This window comes from Mchenga conophoros, linkage group LG22, assembly GCF_057382185.1.
Source record: "Mchenga conophoros isolate Kocher_MC1m ecotype Shallow Benthic linkage group LG22, M_conophoros_male_GT1.1, whole genome shotgun sequence".
NCBI lineage: Eukaryota > Metazoa > Chordata > Actinopteri > Cichliformes > Cichlidae > Mchenga > Mchenga conophoros.
Window position 1 is genome coordinate 29,896,124 of NC_140546.1, and position 21,618 is coordinate 29,917,741.

Consider the following 21,618-nt stretch of genomic DNA (forward strand, 5'->3'; position numbering starts at 1 on the left):
AAGCATGATTTGAGTTTTTCTTTGTTTTCCTTGGAGGATTTCTTCCTATAACTGTTCATCAAGCTTGTCTTCCATCTGACTATATTTAGCTTCTTCCTACAGTTCTGTAAACAACAACAGAAATATAAGAAAGAGAAAGCTTCGCTTCATAGAGATGTTGGGAATGAAAAACTCCCTTTTAATAATAAATCTTTTATGTGCTACTTTGTCACTGACGAAACTGATAAAAATTGATGAAAAAATATAAACGGGTTAGAAGTGAAATATATAAGAAAACCCTACCTCTACCATCAGAAGACAAGACAAAGCCTCTGTTATATTCCTAGAACAATCCTTTCATGTAATCATTCTTTCAGCTCAGTTAGGTAATGATGTGCCCTCTCCTTTAACTCCTGACTGAATTCCCGATTCATCGTCTTTTGGCTTTTGACATGGTTGTAAGTGACAGACTTTCCCTTTGCTGTTGTGCATGTTTCAGTACCCCTTAGGCACTCCCAAAATGCTGAGAGCAAGCCAGCTTGCCAACTCTTGACATAATTAATGCTCTCCCATTTGTGTTAATTACCCAAGAATGGATCGCTGTTGGCCATGAAGCAACTGGCCATGTGGTTCAGTCATATTCAAGTTGACTGTAGCAGGAAACGTGTGGACAAAAACTTTGAGGAGTACAGTATCTATGTGAAAATGTTCAGTGCTGTTGAAGCCGGTAGTATTATTCAGATAAGAACTCTTTTATCCTAACAGCCGGAAGGGAAACAGCGAAGACGTGTGCATAGATGTGGTTGGATTAAAAGACAAACGTCTAATTTCTTTAATTTATGCTCAGACGATTCTTATTACACCCATAAAGTTATGAGAAAGAGAAAATGGAGCCATTTCCTCCTACTAAATAAAGATTACAAATTTATTATTAGTTAGTGTGAAATGGCTCTGCATAAATTTGGAAATAATAAAAAAAAAATTATGAAGAGCCCTGACAGAAAGACAGATATTTGAGATACTTACCTCCTCAAACCGGAGACTTTGAGGGCCATGTTTCACACCCCCTCCGTGACGAGACACGCTCAGTCGAGATGCAGAAGCAGAAGGAGCCACGGTCATGAAATTCCCTCCCTAGAAGTCGGTCCTACCTGCGCATGTTGAGGGATTAACCGGAGTGGCACAGGGGATGCTCAAGCATTTTTGGAGGGCACATAAAAAGTTTGTTCAGTGGGCTCCTATTGGCCAGGGGTTTTCTGGAGGTGGTGACTAAGTTTTATTACCATCACTTAAAAAGATGCAGAAACCCATATGGCCTTTATGTGAAACACCTCTGCCCGCTTCTCTTCTTTTATGGTGCCTCCTAATGACATGTGCTGCCTGCGTGTAATTCTCCTAATAATCATCGTCAAGATAGCAAAGGAGCAGCCGGAGAGTGATGAAATGTGGATTTCATAATCATGTTCACTCATCGGTTTACCTGGAGAAGGCATGTTAGCCTGTAGCGCTGAAGAAAGCCTTGTTATTACCTTGAAGGGCCTCAGGCAGACACACTGTTTATGTTTCCTGCCTGTTGTGCAGTTGATTCTTTGGTGTTAGGTTCTTAGATCTTCTGAAGTGAAAACCAAAGACTATGACGCGGTTTCTTGCAAGACAGCTTTCGTTAGCATGCACAGGTATGCTGACATGTCTCACAGGGCTATGTTGCCCAAAAATATGTCAGAGGAGGCAGGAACTGCTTGGCTCATAGGCACAGACCTCTCTGTGGAAAAAAGAAAACCCCTTTTAACCACAATTGCACAAAAAAATGCCTTGGCTTTGACAAAATTACATGCCGCAGTGTGTTTTTATTCATAAGGCTGTTTATTTTTTTTATATTTCCCTGGGGTATATAGGTCTATTGATCCTGGCAACTGCTGTCCCTTCTATATGATGTGATATTGTGAATCAATAGCCTCACAGTCTTCTGATACTCAGTTTACTACCAGAATTTGTTACTATATCATATTTCACGAATCGATTGTTTGTGTAGCCACACCAACGCACTCATCTCAGAGAGTTGTAAAGGAAACACGATACAGATATTGGCGCTCCTCAGAGATTCAGCAGAAAGATCATGTGTCCAGCCTGGATAATGAAGACCTCCTGCTCTCAATGAGACAACATGCACAGACGGCGCAAGGAGAGAGAAAGAGAAGGCATTTTGGGATGATCCAGCCATGAGACTCGCCACATGACCAGGCAACTTGTGATCTGGAGTCAGATGAGACCCTCTAGTTTTTTTTTAAACCATCGAGGAAATCTTTTTACACCCTGAGAAGTAACAAACATACACACAAGCTTCAAATGTGGCCTCATTTCACGTGAGCGAAAAGGCTACAGCATTGTTAGCTAACGAGCTAAAGAGTAAGATAACAGAGGAGGTTTCGCTAACTCCACACTGTAGCAAAAGTCCTTACAGAACATGCTATTGTTGTTTCTGGGGTGTAAAGTAGTGCAGTTTTAGAATAACTACTGGTGTCTCACACAATGTCTTTGGTAATGGTGTGTCCAAATTCATAGGCTGCATCCTCCTGAGGACCCGGTCTTCGCGGTCTACGTGGGCCGGGTCCTCCGAAGGCCCAGTGTTGCCTTCTTAGCGACTTTGTCGATATATTTAGCAAGTTTTCAGACCCCCTCAGCAACTTTTTTCTAAAAAGCGACTAGCGACAAATCTGGTGACTTTTTCTGGTGTTATGGGAGACTCATTTATGACGACTTTTTGACAGGAAAGCACGTATCGCTCTTACTCTCAACAAGCAGCAGGTGCTGCCATGGGCACCTCGCCCGTGCCAAAGCGCTCATGGGCAGAGGATAGTCCTCCCTCAGCTGCTGTCAGGGCAGCAGATGTTCACATCTATGCGTCCAAACTGCAAATGAATCGCGCATGAGCGAAGCCGCTGCTCCCGCACTGACTGTAGCGCAGTCAGTTCTTCTTTTGTTGTTATGTTGTTTTGTGGATCACAAGGGTTAAAACTACTTATAAACACACACACACACACACACACACACACACACACACACACACACACACACACACACAAAGTAACTCTATCAGAGTGCCTATTTCGGGACACTTTTGCCAGTCCAAACCTGGATAAAGGAGTAGGGTTGGAATTGTGACATTAAAAAAACAATAATTGTTAAAAGAAAGTTAATTTGTAGTTCTAAATAAATTCTAAATGCATTTAGGACGTTTTTAACTCACTATATGTCTCTTCCACAATGAGACATGAACCTACAACCGAGGTTACAATTACATTAGCATGACCAATTATGCAAATAATTATGCATTTAGCGAATTCTAGCGACTTTTAGGACAGCCAATAGCGGTTTTCCTTACTGAGGAGTTGGCAACACTGCGAAGGCTGGGTAGGCCGGAAGTGAGCAGCTGTGAAACTGAAGCTAAAGATAATGCTAACAAGACTGAATGCACTTTTCATTTAGTGGTGGAATTTAGCCGCTGACTAGCATTAGAGAGCCAAAAAATGCTAAAATCATCTTTAATGAAAAACGCCAGTCCTAAAGTGAAACATTAGCTGTTGTAGCTGTTCCAACTATAAATACATTTAAACATATAGTTAAAAAAAAACTATATGTGAAATGAAAACAAAATGATAAATACTGTATGCTTAGCTTTTCTATACTGGAAGTCTACATGAATGTAGTACTGTGGAAAGAACACATTTCTTTGTTTTGTCAAGTTTGTGAAATTCAGATGTGATAAACACATTTGGTGGATTATAGTTTTTGTTATTGGCAGTTTCACTCAATTTTTTTTTTGTTTTGTTTGCATTTGGACTTCTTTTAACAGAACGGTATTTGGTTTTATTTAACAACTTTACTGTTCAGAAAGCAGCAGGAAAATTTTGCTTAGGACCATCAAACAGTTGTAGTTTTTTGCTTTTTAGCAAATATGACTAATATCCAAGTGTGTGTAACTTTACTTTAGGTATAAAAGGTCATCAGTGTTAAGACTCACACAATTTTCAACTTCATTAGTGATAGGGATTAAAAACAAATGCCTACATAAATCTATCAAATCCAACTTGATAGTAGAATTAAACAAATATCGCATTTAATCGCAATAATAAGCAATGCAAGCTTGATATTGGACTCTCAGAAAATTGGTGCCCTTGCTGTATAACCTCGGGAAATTCAGCCAGGTTTTTTTTTTCTTTCCCCAGACTATATAGTCATCTGGGCTCTGGCAACTGCCTGAAAAACTGAAAAAAAGAAAATCAATAGTGCTCCCCTTTTAATCAAGAGTGCTTGGAGCTTATGGCAGAATGCCACAAGAGAAAAGCAGCAATTGACTTTGGGTTTTTAAGCAGAAGGTGAAGCTTAGAACACAGGAGAACTGTTATCCAGCACTCACTTGGTGAATCAGAGACACAGAAGAACCAAACAAATTGTTAGAGGAAACTAATGCTCTGCTGCTGACAGCAGTTAAACACACAGTTGCCATATCCAGCAGATTATGGGCATTTTTATTCATTTGTTACATAATCCTCCCCTCCCCCTTATCTGACAAGTGATTAGTCAGTGAAGAGTTGTTTAACCAGGACAGATGGCTTTTTAATTGTACCTGATTGCCAAGAACAAGCTAGACAGTGGCTACTGTGTGAATTTATTGTTGTCTTCAAGAAGAAAACCTAGATCAGGAATCCAGATTGTTGTCTTACATGATCAAAACAATCAAACAGATGAGGTCGTCCACCTAATGATTCAATATGTTTTATTCTAGGGGGAAGAAATTGCTTACTGTATCATTTTGTTTGGAGTCATAGCATTTTTCAGCCATTTGTTTTGATTTTACTGCTTCTAACTTTACTGCTATGCTTCAATCTCCTCAGCAAAATCTCCATCAGGAGCTGTTTTTAGAAAAACCCACTGTTCTGCTAACCATTATCAGGTAGGCTATGTTTAGAACTAGTTGGTTGAACACAGTGGAGGATTTAGCCAATAAACTTACAAATACACAGCTGAAGTGTTGGTAGTGGGTAAAATACAGACAGGAGAATGCATCGGTTTTAGGGCCAAAAACCTGTGTGGAAAACAAAATAGCATTGAAAACAAAACAGGTAAGGAAATCCTGGACAGTTTAAACGATGAAAAGCACTTTTGGGTTGCAAACACAAAGCTAACATGGAAGTGCAGATCTTGTTCAATGACCATTAGGGAGCGACTCCACTGGTTCCAAAAAGACTTCTGGTTGTAATAAACATCTGTTGGAGAAATCCTTGCTCCCATGCTCTGTGGCCTCCATGAAGACTTTCCTGATAAGTTTATGGGTTAAATAGCTAGTTTTAGCTCATTACCATGGACTGGATCTACCACGGATGCATAATGGATAAGGCTAAGTAACGGATTCTAGTTGGAATAGAATAGAATAGAATGCCTTTATTGTCACTATACAGTTGTACAATGAGATACAGAGCATCTCCCACTCAGTGTAAACATGCTGGGGAAGGGGGGGGGGGGGTACAGTTCTGCAGCGCTATGTACATATGGACAGTATTAACATAGGGAAAAACATATATATATATATAAAATGTACAATATACAAGATGTAAGTAATATGTAATAAATAGTGTTATGTATATACAGTTGAGTTATTGCACATAGAATTGGTATTGCACAGTGGTGGTCCATAGAGGAAGTGGGAAGTGGGGGGCTGTGTTATCTGTGCATGTGTGAGTTCAGGGTGGTTATCGCTTTGGGGAAGAAACTGTTTTTGAGTCTGTGGGGTTTTGTGTTGATGCACCTGTAGCGCTTCCCTGAGGGAAGCAGGCTGAACATGTTGAAACCAGGGTGGGAGCTGTCCTTGATAATGTTTGCTGCTCTGGTGAGGCAGCGGGAGGAATAAATGTCCATCAGGGAGGGGAGAGGGCAGCCGATGATCTTTTGTGCTGTCTCGACCACACTCTGAAGCCTCACTCTATCTGCTTTGGTGCAGCTGCCGTACCATACCGTGATGCAGTAGGTTAGCAGGCTCTCAATGGACGAGCGGTAGAAGGTCAGCAGCAGGTTGGAGTTCAGCTTGTACTTCCTGAGGACTCTCAGGAAGTGCAGCCGCTGTTGGGCCTTCTTGATGACCGCTGAGATGTTTCCTGTCCAGGAGATGTCAGCAGAGATGAGTACACCAAGGAAACGGAAAGTGTGGACCCTCTCCACACACTCCCCGTTGATGTAGAGGGGGGCCAAGTCGGTGCTGTGTCTCCTGAAGTCAACAACAAAAGTTTGTAGTTTGTAGTTGCACAACAAAATGAATATGGAACAGATCAGGACTGGAAACCATTTGGATGCAGTCATTTCCCAGTTCATTCGGCCCAGATCAGATACAGATCCGTTCATGTACAAGCTCATATGACCTGGATCCATTTTATATATTTTTATTTTTATAATTTAAATTTAAAAATGTAATTTTTTTATGACTTTGTAAATTATTATCCAGGATATGCTTATTGGCTAATGACTTGTCAGTCAGATCCATCCTTTGCTTTTCACATCCAATTCCAAACACCACACTGTTATATAATGTATGATAATGGCTCACATAATAAAACATATAAATAAAGAATTTCTTGCCTCTGTTTGAATAGGAATGTTGATTTGTTAACATTATTATGGTAATACACATGTTGTTAAAGATATGATGGATAAAATAAACTTCCATCCACCCCAATCTCAATTCTATTCAAACTTTGTTCCCATATAGCAAACTCATTTTAAGAAATGCTAATTTGTATGTGCATCATAGAGGATAATTATGGGTTATAATCAAACCGCTTCCCAAAGAAACCTATGGTCACCTATCAAACAGCTCTTTTCTCTAAGCAATCACGCATTTCATTTTTAGTCATTATTATTTTTCCTTCCACTAAGCCCAATAGTGTGTCCAAATCACGTGACGTCCGCCTGCTTATTATTGCAATAACACTTTGTTTGCATAACAGTCACCCTTTTGTTCCTTATCATGGTAATTTCCGAGTGCACGGTTCACTACAGCTTTTAGGGGGCCGGCTCTGACGTCAGCCCGCCCTGCCGGACGGACACCAGCAGCACTACGCTGACTGGGTGCTGCTGACTATTAATATTCACCTTGTGAAACTATCCACAGTCAGTATATGCGGTCAGCGTTGTGCACAAAGACACGGCCACTCAGCGATACTTTTCCCAAACTGAAATCCCCTTCAGGGGAGGGAGAGAGAGAGAGAGAGAGAGAGAGAGACGGGGAGCGAGAGGGGACTGCAGAACACACAGGGTCTGGATGAATAACCATGGCAACAGCAGCAGCAGCAGGAGAAGCGATGATATAAACATTTACATCCGCGCATCCGTCCGCAAACAGCAATTCACTCCAGTAGAGGCTTGGACCAGAAACCCTCTGCGGATATCACTCCACATCAGCGCTAAGGTGAGGCTGTTTCATTCCTCATGTGACACCTTCCTCCTCTGCCTTTTGCTGGCTGGTTTGTTGTCTTCGGAACACGAGAGGATAGAGGGAAGCTCAGCTGTCATACATTACAACAGAGAAAGCTGCTTTCTGTAGTACACTGCTGCTCGGCGCCAGAGCTGCAAGGCTGACGGATTTGCTTAAAACACGGAGGCTAACGGGTTAAATTCATAGTCCATATGCGTTTCCTCTGTATGGCAGCTGAGGGTCTCTGTCTGACCTATTGCATATATGTGGTCACCACTGAGGAAACAAAACATTTAAGCCCACTCTACAGTGATAAGCTGAAGAAGCAATGGGGAAAATACATGTAGCTTTCAAAATAAAAGCATTGATAATTGTCTTTAAGCAAGCCACATACTACAGTGTGGTTTAATTTTGATAACTGGCAACTGTGTTTGGTGCAGCACTGGATTTCTTTTGATAACAAAGGATTTTTGTCAAAGCTGTCCCCCTGTAGGCTCAAATAGTGTAACACAAACACAGCAGAGACTGAAACTCGTGTGCAAAAATGCTAAAACAGACATAACTGATGACATAAGGGCAAATAGTCTTCATTTAATAATGCTGCTCATGTACTAATGTGACAAATTCAGGGACTGGTGTAGCTGACTGATCTCAAAATGTCATTATAGAACATAACGCCGAGGTTAGAGTACTTTGAAACCAGTTAATCCAACACCGAGCATTCCATTTTAATGCCCATCTTCACACTTTTAACTAGTTTTTTCTTTGGACAACGTGACCAGCACTCGGTTTCCATACAAGTGAACAGTGCTTCAGAGTTGTGAATACAAATAGTACGTCTGTTTACGGATTGCATGCAGCCCTCCAAACGCCAGCAGAAAAGCCTTTTGATCTTCAGAGAATCTAATTTGGCGATTGCAGCGATGCCAGTCACATCCTCTCAAAGTCATATTCTGATTCATTTAACTCCTTAACTCGGCCCACTCCTCTCTCTTGTTCTCTTTCGTTTTTATCCTTTTTTTTTTTTGCAGGGATTTGGCGTAATATTGTAATTTAACAACAGAGAGCATAATACAGCATCATGGAGGGGTTTTAGCAAATGCTAGATTATGCCATCACATGATTGCTGGGCTGGCTCAGTGGATTTCTGTAAAGTGCCACTCCAGATAACCAATTTGCAGATAGCTTTCTCTCGAAATTAGAGATGGTGAAAATGATGGATTTGCTACAGCAACTGTGATTTGATACTTGCTTATAAGAAGGTGCTGTAACCTAACGGCCCTTTGTCACATATTTGGTGACAGCTTTTTGTTGTTGTGTGCTGGAGAGGGATGTGGATGTTAATCAGTGGAATAATGTCTGAGATTAATTTCCGGTTCTTTGAGCTATGTGCACATACAGCAGCTCATGGCAAACAATGGCTCTCTGTCTTACAGTGACATTTATGCCTGCTAAGCCTGCAAAAATGTGCTTATTTCACACGCAGACACTGTGAACGTGTTGCTTTTTCATCCGTTCTCAAATTGACACTGGAGATGTCATCGGTGGTCCCAGCTGAGCTGACGCCAACAGGAGCTGCAGCAAAGGAAAGAGGGCAGCTTAAGGACAACAAAGAGTTTTTAGGTTTTCCTTAAGGTGGTAGAATTAGCCAAGTTGCAAACTCTAGACCTCCAAGAATGCCAGAGTGTGTGGTGTGTTTGTGGCCTGCATTAAATAATAATAAGACAGCAGATGGGTGTTTTGCAACGATTAGTGTTTAATGATTTGCTTCTAGTAAGAAAGAGATAATTCACAAAATTGCACAAGCAGAAAATTCCAAGTGTAGTTTGGCTACAGGTTATGTAGAGATGTCTGGGAGCTGTGCTCGAACACAGTTAATTCAACAGTGTATTAAGGACATTGTATGAATGCAGGAAGAGTGTGTTTTTTACTTGTTATGTTAGTTGACATTGACCTGTTAATCATTCAGGCATAAAAGAGGCCTCCTAACTCAAAGGGTAAGCCAGGGTTGTGTCTACACATAACACACCTCTTAGCAAAGAACCAAATGTAAATTGTACCTTTAGGCACTTTGTCACAGCATGTTGCAAAAACTCAACATCTGTTCAATTTCTTTTGTCGAATCTACAAAACAAACAGACAAAAAAACCTGTTTAGTATTTGTGCACCAGCACACCGATTCCCAAACATGTATTATCTAAAAATTGGGCTTATAGCAGCATCGTGTGCAATGGGTTTATAAAAAAATTGAGGAGATTGAACAAATGGAAGAAAAAAGAAAGCTGTGAGTTCTATTTTCTGCAAAGAGTTATGCAAATCGAGCAGTTAATAAAATAAAACTCTGTTGTTGTACTATTTTCGGGTCTTTACCTTACAATATAAAGCGCCTTAAGGTGACTGTTGTTGGGATTTGGCGCTATATTAATAATACTGAACTGCATTGGAATTTTCTCTCATCCTTAAATGCCAGCATTTCAAGTTCAGTCCCACAGGCATCTACATTCAACTTATTCACTAATTTATTAATGCTGACGTAAAGGTACAGAGAATGCTTTAAAACAGGGGCGTCAAACTCAAATACACAGTGGGCCAAAATTCAAAACTGGAACAAAGTCGCGGGCTAACATTAATATTTATTGAAAAATCTTCCTCCAGATATAAGAATGAATCTTTTGTTATGGACTCAAACAAGTTTTGCTGAAAAACTGAATATGGAACAAGCAAAGCTTAATACTAAACAATATATATATTACCTGTATAATACCAGTAGGCCAGCTCTAATAGTAATTTGGTATGGCTTCGCCAAATTTGGCCCGCGGGCCAGAGTTTGACACCTATGCTTTAAAAGGTCCGATGCTGCAGTTTAGCTGGTGGGGCGTTTCATCAACCAAGATCATTGTTGTCATCGTCATGAAAAGAAACACAGTGTGTCTCTCTTAGATGACTGACAGCTGTATGCCTCTGGAGCTGTCAGCGTGGGTGCTTTGGTGTGTGCCTCGCTGATTTGATTAACGTATTGATGAATTTTCAACACAGGCTGATAATCAGTGCATGCGTCTGGGTGCTCTTGTCATGTACTGTAGGCTGCTGATTGTTTCACTGGGAAATAAAAACATATTACAGTAAGTTCCCGGCCTGTGAGCTTCCATTTTATCAAGTACACAGTGTTCATTCGACTTACTGCCTACCTAACACATTGTCGGAGAAGTGAGCTGCTCCTTCTTATTATGTATGTTGGAGACAGCCGATAACAGATAAGTATAACGGTGGCCTGCACAACAGTTCAGTGAACTAAGGAAGCAACAAAGCAGCTTTAGCTATATCTTAAGCAGCGCAAAAAGAAACATATTTCAGCATCTCACCGTCTCCCATCAAATGACCTATAACTGTTCTTACAAGCAGCATGCCGAGTCAGCACAAAGAGAAAGCGTCTCTGTCGTTACTTGTCTCCTTAGGCCATTTGCGGCAGTGGGCAGCTGATGTACTACATTAGTGAAGGATACTGTGTGTCTCAGGACTGTACTCATTTGCTTTTATGGTCTTCAGCTTTAATGTGGGCACTGGATTTTACTTTCTTTCTCCACTGTTGGCAGGAATCTTCTAATCCATCTTATCAGCATTAGAAGAGAGCGTTTTTCTGCCAACTGTCAGGACACCTTAGATTCACCCTATTTGGTCAAATAAAGTGTTAAGAGAGGACACTGGGAATTAATTTCTCTGCTCAGATGAAGGGACAAGTCAGACTTTTTTCTCTAACATTTCTTTCTTTTTTAAAAGCTGTAACATCTTCTTAAAAGAATCTTGAAAAAATTCTGAAATAAAAGAAGCCTTTTTGTCCCAGCCCAGACACATTTATGCAAATGGTACAATAACTGACTCAGAAACTCACCATTAGATGCTCATTGGATAACGGCTTACTAGCTTTTCCCCAATGAGGATATTCCAGATAATCTTTCTTCCTTACTCGTAGAATGACCATCATTTTCAGGGAAATGTTTATTAAGGTGACACCTAAAGTGACCTGAAGGCGGGTGATTTCATGTAGCCTTCTATACCACCAGAAGTCTTTTTGCTTAGAGGAAGATTGCTCCCGGCTAAGCTAGCTTGGCACCTCCAAGTTAGCTTGGCCTGGACGCTCTTATACCGTCTGTGCTTTTGTCTGACTCATGCATATAGTTTAGCTGTTAATGAAATACTATGTGTGTAGTCAAGGACTCCTTTTACATAATCCTCAATTTAAAACAAATTAGATAAAAATAGAAAAAACAGTTGATATACCTGTAGTTTAGCTATTAGCACATCGTGTAAGTATTTTAAAGTGCATTCGTTTTAAAACAAGTGTCTTGAAGCTTTAAAAAAATGTGCCCCAAAGGCCCCTTTTTTAAACTAACTCAACCATTCACACCTATGGGCCATACTGAATCACCAATTAGCCTAACTGCAAACACACCCATCACCTTCTTGCTGTGAGGCAACAGTGCTAACCTCACGCTATATCGATATAAATACACTGAATACTAAGACAGGGACAGTTGTATTTTTTTCCCCCATTTTCCTTATTGCAAATTCAAATGATATACGCTCTGAGTGTCTGAGCTCTGATGAAATGAAACGTCACTGTGTACGTCTTACTTTATAGTAATATTGCTTTTATAGTTTTTACAGTGCTTACAGGAAGACTCACCCAATACCACACACATGGTGGTGTTATATTTCAAAGCGTTTAATTATGGGTTTCTTAATATGCTTGACTGTAAACACAGTCAGTGTTTGAGCACCTTTCGATTGATGGCAGCTCAAACTTGCCGTGTTTCAGCTCTCATAGCACTTTATAGCCTGTGTACTACGAGGTTGGTATCTAATGTTTGTAGTAAATTGGATGGTTCATGTTCTGAGCTTTAATTACAAGTGACAGGTAGTACTTTTAATATGGTATGAATGAACGGAGAGTCAGCAAGTCTAGTATGTACAGTACTGATCAGAAGTTATTTTGGACACATGGGTTTATAATTGTGATTTATTTAAGCAGGACTCAATGACTTGAAGCATACCTATTAGATCCTACCAATAAGAGATCCCAATAGATACCTAAGTCAAGAGACAATGGAAATTCAATATTAGTTTATATAACTGTATAATAGTAAGGCTTCTGGAGAAAGATAATGGGTTTCTGTGTTGTGTATCCAAAGGATGGATTCAAAAAAATTGTGCTACAGTAAACAAAACTGTGATAGATAATCACCCTTTCTTTTGAATAAATGGGCACCACAGCGATACACTACGTTAAACTATAAGTATTAAATGTTATTGTTATGTCAAACATAATAAGGAGACTCTTCTTCTTTGTGTTTTAAAATATTGGGCATACAAAAGTGATGTTTAAAAATGAAAAACATCTGTGTTATAAAAGTTATTATTATTCAAATGTACTATAAAGGTAATGTGACAATGCTACTGCTGCCAATAAACTGATGTTTTCTACAATAGAACCTGGCTCACAGCTTTTCTTTTTAAGGTAGATAGAAGACAGAGAACATACAGCTGCACGCATTCATTTTTTACTGTGACATAATTCAATCACAGGGGTGGTTGTCATATGTGCAACATTAACCTGACCACTGGTAATGAGAACTATATTCAGACCAGGGTCTCTATCTTTGTCTGCTATCCACACTGCAGTGGACTGAATGAGTCATGCAGTATCACTTCCATGGGAGCTAGTTTTAGAAATGTCATCATTTGTCTTACCTCTCAGTGTGGATTTGGTGTTATTTTGGCTCATTGGTCTTATACATCATATTGATTGGTTGTTTTCTTTTTTGACAGGTGATGAGTGGGATCATATCATGTCTGAAGTACAGGGAACAGTGGAGTTTTCTCTAGAGTTGCACAAGTTTCACAATGTGGATCTCTTTCAAAGGGGGTAAGAATTTTTCTTATATATATTTAATAGTATTTAAAAAGTGCACATATCCTGAATCATTTAATTTACTGGAAAATTTCTATTTCTATTTCTGCTGCTAGTTAAATACTCTGCTGGTTAAATGCAACCATTGTTAGCTAATATCAAAATCTCTGTTTGTTTCATCATAGAACAATAACAATGCTATTTTTTGACACAGAGCTTGTGTACGCAACTAATTAAAATTAGTTCAAACATTAGTTCAATTTGTTAGCACAATCTAAAGCTTTTGATGTGGCTAAAGTCCAAAAGCTATATCAAAACTGGCGCTAACTAGCTAGAGTGTTGTAGCTGCTAATTCTGCTATTGCTAGCCGATGCACAGGCCTAAGAAGAAATGTTTGCAGTAAAGTGTTGCAAAATGTCACATGCAGAGCACTGACAGTGCTGTTTGGAACAGTGTTCAAGAGAGGCAAATGAAAATGAAGCAGTGAGGCCCCCAGCAGACTGCCTGTAATGCAAAGTCGTCTTCCTATTATTATATAATGTAGTATTATTAATGAAAAAGACAGATGTTACATCCAGTGCTTTACAAATAGGGAGTTTAAAAGGTTTTGTTAATGATAGAGGTAGTTCTTCTTTCTTGTTGCAGTTTTTATGATATTCCCAGACTAAAAAAGGGCCCTGTGTAGCCTGCTCTGTCTGCAGATTAAAACATGTCATTTGGCTCAGTGAAACACCAGCTTTATCAAAATGATTTTCCCTCTCCAAATGTGATGGGCTAAAGCTTTATCACGATAATCCCTTCAGTTGAGTGCACTAATATGTTTGTTTTTACTCGATGCCACGTTGCTCTGTGATATCAGAAGAGATCCGTTGTGAGCACGAAACAAAATCTGACCCCAGTGTAAAGATAAAGCCCTATGGACAGAGAATAGTTTAGTTACCAACATCTACACATCTTCCCACACTGAAATGTGCTTTCTTAAGTCAATACTAATCCCTGTGCTAGACTAGTGGGCCACACAGCTGACCACTGATTGCATTAGGAATACTGATTAAACCTGCATTTGATTTGCAAAGGATAAAATGGCGATAAGCAGCATTTACATTTTATACTGTAATAGGAAAAGTACGTTTTAAAAACACAGGTGCATTTTCTTATTCAGTATTCTGTCCTTTCTGCAATTTAGCCTTTTAATAAAAACAATTCAGCTTGTTGAAAACTATTCATGGAACACTGCTATTTATACATCTCTGCCATAGCACATGAGTAAGAAGTGATCACTAAATTGACCTATTTTCTTTCCAAAAAAACACCTTTTTGATTTTCTTTATTGTGACATCTTCTCTATCGAGCGCTGTCATTAACACACTGATGACATAATCAAGTTCACAGCCATGCTTTGGTCTCAGCTTGCTAATGATGTGAAGGTTTTACCCAAATCTGCTTTGGGTCACAATGATTCAATGTAAATGATACATTTTTAACACAAAAAGACTGTTTATCATTTCAAATGAACCCTATTTGAGATATTTTCCAATACTTTTACCTAATTAATAACCCTCTGTCAATAATTCTTTAATAGTATAAGAATATTTGTGCAATCGATGGGCGACTTTGTGTAGCTTTAATGTTATTTTCTCATTAAGTTAATGGAAAGCACGTTAGAATCTGAAAACAAAGACTCTAATCAGTTTCAATAAACAGGATTACTGCAATACGTTGGTTTAAACAAGAGCTGCAAAGTTAGCCAAATTAGCCAAAGCTTTCTGTATTAGGCTCCAGGTGAATTTCACAATGCCAAAACTGCACATACCTTAAATCAGTTTCCCTGGATCTTCTTGTTAATAAAAAAATGTAGTTACAAAGATCTGTAACTGCATTTTTCAGTTGCTGAAATTTCAGCAAGTCAAACTATAAGTGGCAAATATCTTAAATGAGTTTATCACATTAATATAAATACATGGTACAATGCACAGTTATGTTCCAGAAATGGTTTGGCTAACACATACATTACCTCCAAACCATGTATTTAATTGTTTTAATCGTTAATTGTCCTAGCAACGTCTGCTCCAAGTGTTTAACTACAAAACAAGTGGGCCTGGGGAACACAGTAAAATGAACAGACAATTTTATGCAATTTTTAAGTACCATTTTCTTGTCACTTCCACTATACTAACATGCAAACTGAATGTTAATTAGCCAGATATTAGCGTGGGCAGCATGATGGCGTGGTGTTTAGCACTGTTGCCTCATAGAAGAAGGGCCTGAGTTTGATTCCACCAAGTGTCCAGGGCCTTTCTGTGTGGAGTTTGTATGGATGGTTAGGAAGAGGCTAGAAAATATGATATTTAACATCTTTTGAATTTAAGTGGCTTTAGTTGAAGAATAGTTTTACAAACAACTGCAAAGTTAAATGAAAGATGGGCTTAAGAACATTTCTGTCAAGAAAATATTTTGTGGGAATGGGAATTGAAAGCCAATACTAAGGATATAAAAAACTAAAACCTTTATTAAGGTCAAAGAGCACCAACGAGACAAAAATACAGACAAAGTACAAGGAATGCATGTCTGAAACAATAAAACAGGAAATAACTAAACAGGGAAACACCTCACACAGAGACAGGACTTGACACAGGAGAGAAAGCCAAGGGTCTTATGGAGAAACTGTTATCAAAGCTAGAAACTAAAAGGAAACTAAGGGCACAGAATATATACCTATAAAGTTATAAGTATAGGTATATACTATATATATACCTGTAATAATAATAATAATAATACATTTTATTTGAGGGCGCCTTTCAGAAACCCAAGGTCACCTTACAAAAAACACAATTAATAAAAGGAACAATAGTCATAAAATACATAAAATAAGTTAAAATTACAAAACAGAGCGTGACAACAGATAAAATCAGCATTAAAGCGAATAAGCCAGTTTAAACAGATGTGTTTTGAGCTGTGTCTTAAATACGGAGAGGGAGTCAATATTTCTTAGTGCAGGAGGAAGAGAGTTCCAGAGCCGAGGAGCAGAGCGACTGAAAGCTCTGTTCCCCATAGTGATAAGGTGTGAGGACGGAACAGTAAGATGAATAGCAGATGATGATCTGAGAGTGCGGGAAACAGTGGTGATATGGAGCAGGTCACACAAATATGAAGGAGCAGATTTATGGATACACTTGTATGCAAGAAGTAAGATTTTAAAATTTATCCTGGCTTCTATGGGCAACCAGTGAAGCTGCTGAAGAACTGGGGTAATATGAGCACTTAACGGAGTGCAAGTTATGACCCGAGCTGCAGAATTTTGAAGAAGTTGGAGTTTATGAAGGGACCTTTTAGGGAGACCAAATAGGAGGGAATTACAGTAATCAATACGGGATGTAATAAGACTATGGACAAGGATGGCAGCAGCATGGGGAGTAAGGAAGGGACGGAGTCGGTGAATATTACGTAAATGGAAGTAAGCAGACCGTGTTATGTAATTAATGTGAGACTGGAATGAAAGAGTATTATCAAGTATGACACCCAAACTCTTAACCTGAGGGGAGGGAAGGGTGGGAGAATTTTCAACGTTAATGGAAAAGCTGTGGGATTTGGTTAAGATAGATGGTGTACCAACAAGTAAAACTTCAGTTTTATTACTGTTAAGTTTGAGGAAATTGGAGGAGAACCAGGATCTAATCTCAATAAGACAGTCTGAGAGGGAGGTAGGTGGGAGGGATGAATTGGGTTTAGAAGAAAGGTAGAGCTGGGCGTCATTGGCATAACAGTGAAAATTTATATTATATTTTCGGAATATATAACCAAGAGGAAGCATATAAATAATGAATAAAAGAGGCCCCAATACTGAACCCTGGGGCACACCAGCAGAAACAGGATAGAGAGCTGAAGAATGGGATTTAAGTTGGATAAACTGAGTGCGGTCTGAGAGATAGGAGGTAAACCAGGTAAGTGGGGTATGACTAATACCAATGGAAGCTAACCGGTTCAGGAGAATATTGTGAGAAATGGTATCAAACGCTGCACTAAGATCAAGAAGGATGAGAATGGTATAGGTATATATATACTATATATACCTATACATAGTATATATATACCTATACTATGACTGAGACAGAGAAACTCTTGAATCAAAAGAAACAAACCCTGAGAAACAATTCAACTGTAATACCAATAAAGTGGATCTAAAGCACTGGATAAATAATACTAAGGAAATGGATAAAGATAAAAAATAAAAATAAAACCAATAAACATACAAAGAGTACAAACAGAGACAGTAAATCGAAAGTAATTTAAAATAAACATACAAAAAATTGTTAAAACCTAAAGTTGTGTTGATACCTTTCACCTACTCACAGACTGCAGAGGGTGAAGTTAAGCAGTGCTGCTTCGTTAAGCGTGACTGTTCTGTTTTTATCCACCACCTCAGGTTCTACCAGATACGAGCAGGGCTGAAGGTCTCACCTCGAGTGCCCCACAGGGTCATAGCAACAACACAAGACAATGCAGGTAAGACAGACGATGTTTACTTCCTCACACTCTGAGAAACACACACATCAACTTTACCACTCGTTCTGGTGTGTGGAGGAACTCTTAATTTGCTGTGTTGTGTTCAGTAATCTGTTTGTGTAGTTTTGTTAAATAGATGGTGGAGCACATGTCTGAATACTTTAGTTTGACACTGGGTACTAGACCATGGTTATTGTTTTTTTGCCTGATGTTTGGCCATTTTACTGGTGCTTTTTCATGGTCAATTTCCGTCACATTTTAATTCCTTCATTGTCCCTTTCTGGCCATTTAGTGTCTCTCAGCAGTTAGTTGGCATCACCCTTTAGTCGTTGTGCTTTCATATATAGTGTTGTTCTCTGTGTGTCGTTTGTGACTACAAAGGTTGTTCTGTGTTGCTTCACCATTGTTCTCTTTTTGAATATTTTTACAACCATGTTTGGCTGTTTTGTGGTCATTTCTGATCGATCTTTTCATACAGTTTTGGATCTTTTTAAACTTGTTTGAATGACTTTCTAACAGTTAAAGGTAAATTGCATTGAGAAACAGCACACAGACTCCAAATTTACCTGCATTAATAAATTACCAGACATGATAAAATTAGACCAAATAAACCTTTGAGTTAACACACTTTGTTTTTTGAAAAAGATTGAATATTGAATATAGTTAATATTTCATGAAAAATATTAGCTAAATAAGATTCTGTACACTGCAGTCATTTCTACGTGGCCTGGCTGTGAACACCTGTAGTATTGTAGTACCAGAGTCTTTTAAGCTGATCAATTGAAACTCTTCAAATAAACAAAGAGTTTAAGTGAAGGTTTAGAACGCATCATAGCAAAAAACAGCACTAGTGAAGGTTACTAATGATCTCAGTAATGGTCTCAGATTTGAGTCAATTTGTAAAAAACACTTTACTTCAGCATCTGTCTGATAGATTCTAATTTGTCCCGGTAAACAAAGAGTTTTCCTCGCACACAAAATAAGTCATAAAAATCTATCTCAGCCCCGCCCGCCGGGCAATCATATAGCCCAATGGGCGGGGCTGAGATAGATTTCGGTCGCCCGACCCGAGATATCGCTAGCCCCGGGCTAGAGATTTTGCGAGCCCTGCCCAGTGGTGACTAGTGAAACATGTAGCATTAGATTACATTTCAGTAACATGCAAGTAAGAAAAAGTAGATGTCACCCTTCAAATCAAGTCACTTAGATGTTTCTTGGTTTCACAATTCTTCTAAGATTTTCAAATCAGACATGTATAAATTGGATACAAAGGACAAGATTTGAACCTTGCAGGGATATAAGAGGTTAATCAAATCTCTAAACTAGTCTTCATTCATCTGCACATCTGTCTATGAGTGATCCTGAAAGAATAATTGATGCAGTTGTTCTAAACTTCTAAGCTGGAACATTCAAATTCTTCGTCCTCAAAGCACTCTGAAAAGCCTCTAAGTGACCCCAAATGCTGCAGCATGAATGATAGAAGGGACTAGAAGGAAAGCTAATATTTCTCACATACCTCTTTATTTGCTCCTGTTAAATCCAGAATTGAGCTTAAATGTATTCTTCTAGCATATAATTCAAGTTTCCAAAAGTAGAATGGGAGGTCCCTGTGAAGCTAGCTCCCAGTTTGGGTTCAGAAGACAGACGCCTTCTCTACTTTTATGATTAGGTCTCCAATTTTCCTGTTTAAAGCTTACTGTTGAGGCTGGTTCTGGAAATCCTGAACCATTAAGCTGCTGTAGGCTTCGTATGATGCATCGACTACTGTCACTCACGTACTTTGACTCCCCTTGCATTTATATGCTGCTATTGCATGCCCTCCTTTTTCTCTTCTTTTGCCCCTTACTCTCTAGTCAGCTGAAGACCCCTGAGCCTGCCTGATGTCTCTTCCTATTAAAAGCAGTTTTTCTCCCTACCATTAGGGACTGTCTCAACATGTGGTCCTCTATCTTTACCTAAGAATTTAAACCACCTTAAATTGGCACCATATTAAAAAATTGAATATAAAATTTTGATGTCTATATTTAAAAAAGTATCAATTAAAGATGTGACTGTTTTCTTAACGTAGAGCTGTCAACAGATGACAGATGATAATTTTAATAATAGTAATAATACTAATAATAATAATAATAATGATAATAATAATAATAATGACAATAGGAAAATAAAACAACCAACAATTTGACTGCTGAGTACTCAGATTTGTCTCCAAATGCACTGTAATTTCTCACTGCTATTGTGGATAAAAGACAGAAATTTACAAAAGGTTACAGTAAACAGTAAGTAGTCCCACCACTGTGCCAGCTATCCAGGATCTGTAGAGAGTGAGAGCGCTGTCTGGGAATTTTATGGCCCTGTCTTACCGATGTGATTTAGGATTTAAAAACTGAGTGATCCATCCTGCAGAATATCTGGCATCTAAAATAGCTTTGAAACATTTCAAACAATAACTCTTAAACGTTTAATAAAATTTTATTGGATTTCCAGTTATTGAGGGAAAGTCTTTAGTCTTGGCTGAAAAGGGCAAAGCCGGCTTAAAGCTGCACTGTGCTGCATAATAGAAAAACTCATCTTATGGAGAATGTCCATGTATTGAAAAAGCTCTTTAAATTTCTAAAATACATTTGTTTCCTACTTAATTAGAAAAAAAAGTGTAAACAATCACCAAAAAATACACTGTAGTGAAAGTTTTGTGAACATTGAATGCTTCATTCCTATACAAATATACAATTACTTTCAGGTTCCTCAAAGATCATGAAATATTCTTCTTCTGTTGCGTCCATATTTGTATTCATAGGTTGTGACTGAAGGCTTCCAAACCTACCTAACTGTCAAAATGTGGATCTGTGGCGTTGCAGAAAGCTGTTTCACTGCCAATCCTGATTCTCAATATTGGCTATTTTTAGCCTATCATGACTGGAGCAGTGTGTGTATGTGTGCGTGTGTGTGTACACCAGCTGTACTTGTGACAGTGCAGCCTACTGTTTTCACTAGGATGTTTTAGATTGTGAGGGCATTTTGGTCTTTTGGAGCAGGATATTAGTCTCAGGCATGTAGCTGTTGTCAGTGTTCTCACTGCTATAGAGGACAGCACCACCAGCAACACCAAACCGTCCATGCGTGCGTGATTGTAAAGATGATGTGTGAGTGTTTTCACCTAAAACACAGTGACAGGAGGCACGGGGTTTTTGATTAAGAAGAATTTCTTGCTCCCTCATTACTGCTGGTTCCAAGTAGCCACTATAATGTCAAGTTGAATAGAAATGAAGAATAGCGGTTTGTCTATTTTTAGGGCTGCTGAATCCTGGAGGATCAGCTTTTTTACATGTTGTAAAGAAAGAGGTAGATCATTTTCCAGACAGGGGAGGCTTCAGTTTTGTTACTTTAGCTCAGATTAGCTGACACAAATATATTTAATAATGTAACTCATTTTTAGAGGTGCCTAATGGTGCTTACTATTCAGTATTTTCACCTAAAAGCTGCTTAAGTATTGACAGTTTGTGTCTTGACAGAATGCTACCTGTTTACACAACTGTAGGCCCACACATTATCCCAAACTACAGGTGACTGTAGATGCTTGAGCTCATGATTTGTTTTAAACATGTAACTTTCCTCAAATTCACAAATTGCGTTTTTTATAAAATACTTCTTCATATACAGTAAGGAAAACTCCAGCATGCTAAGCTAGTCTAGTCTAAGCTAGTCTAAGGTCGCGCCATAGCATTTCAGTCAGGCTGATGTCTAGACTTTCACATTTGTGTTT

At 38.8% G+C, this 21,618-nt stretch overlaps 2 protein-coding genes across 5 annotated transcripts in view; one reads left to right on the forward strand and one right to left on the reverse strand.

Annotated features, from left to right (window-relative positions):
* Positions 1-1,143, reverse strand: part of col9a1c (collagen, type IX, alpha 1c) — a 30,691-nt gene extending 29,548 nt beyond the window's left edge. For all 3 annotated transcript variants that reach the window (XM_085262994.1, XM_085262993.1, XM_085262991.1), the window contains exon 1: positions 1,006-1,143. In XM_085262994.1, the coding sequence (XP_085119120.1) occupies positions 1,006-1,034 (29 nt within the window). In that variant the 5' untranslated portion in view covers positions 1,035-1,143. The remainder of the gene's footprint in view (positions 1-1,005) is intronic.
* Positions 1,144-7,104: 5,961 nt separating this feature from the next.
* fam135b (family with sequence similarity 135 member B) overlaps positions 7,105-21,618 on the forward strand; it is a 54,416-nt gene continuing 39,902 nt past the window's right edge. Inside the window, exons 1-3 of one of the 2 annotated variants that reach the window (XM_085261851.1) lie at positions 7,105-7,438; positions 13,271-13,367; positions 17,776-17,855. In XM_085261851.1, coding sequence (XP_085117977.1) covers positions 13,291-13,367; positions 17,776-17,855 — 157 coding nt within the window. In that variant the 5' untranslated portion in view covers positions 7,105-7,438; positions 13,271-13,290. The remainder of the gene's footprint in view (positions 7,439-13,270; positions 13,368-17,775; positions 17,856-21,618) is intronic. The other variant, XM_085261850.1, reaches the window with a different exon arrangement.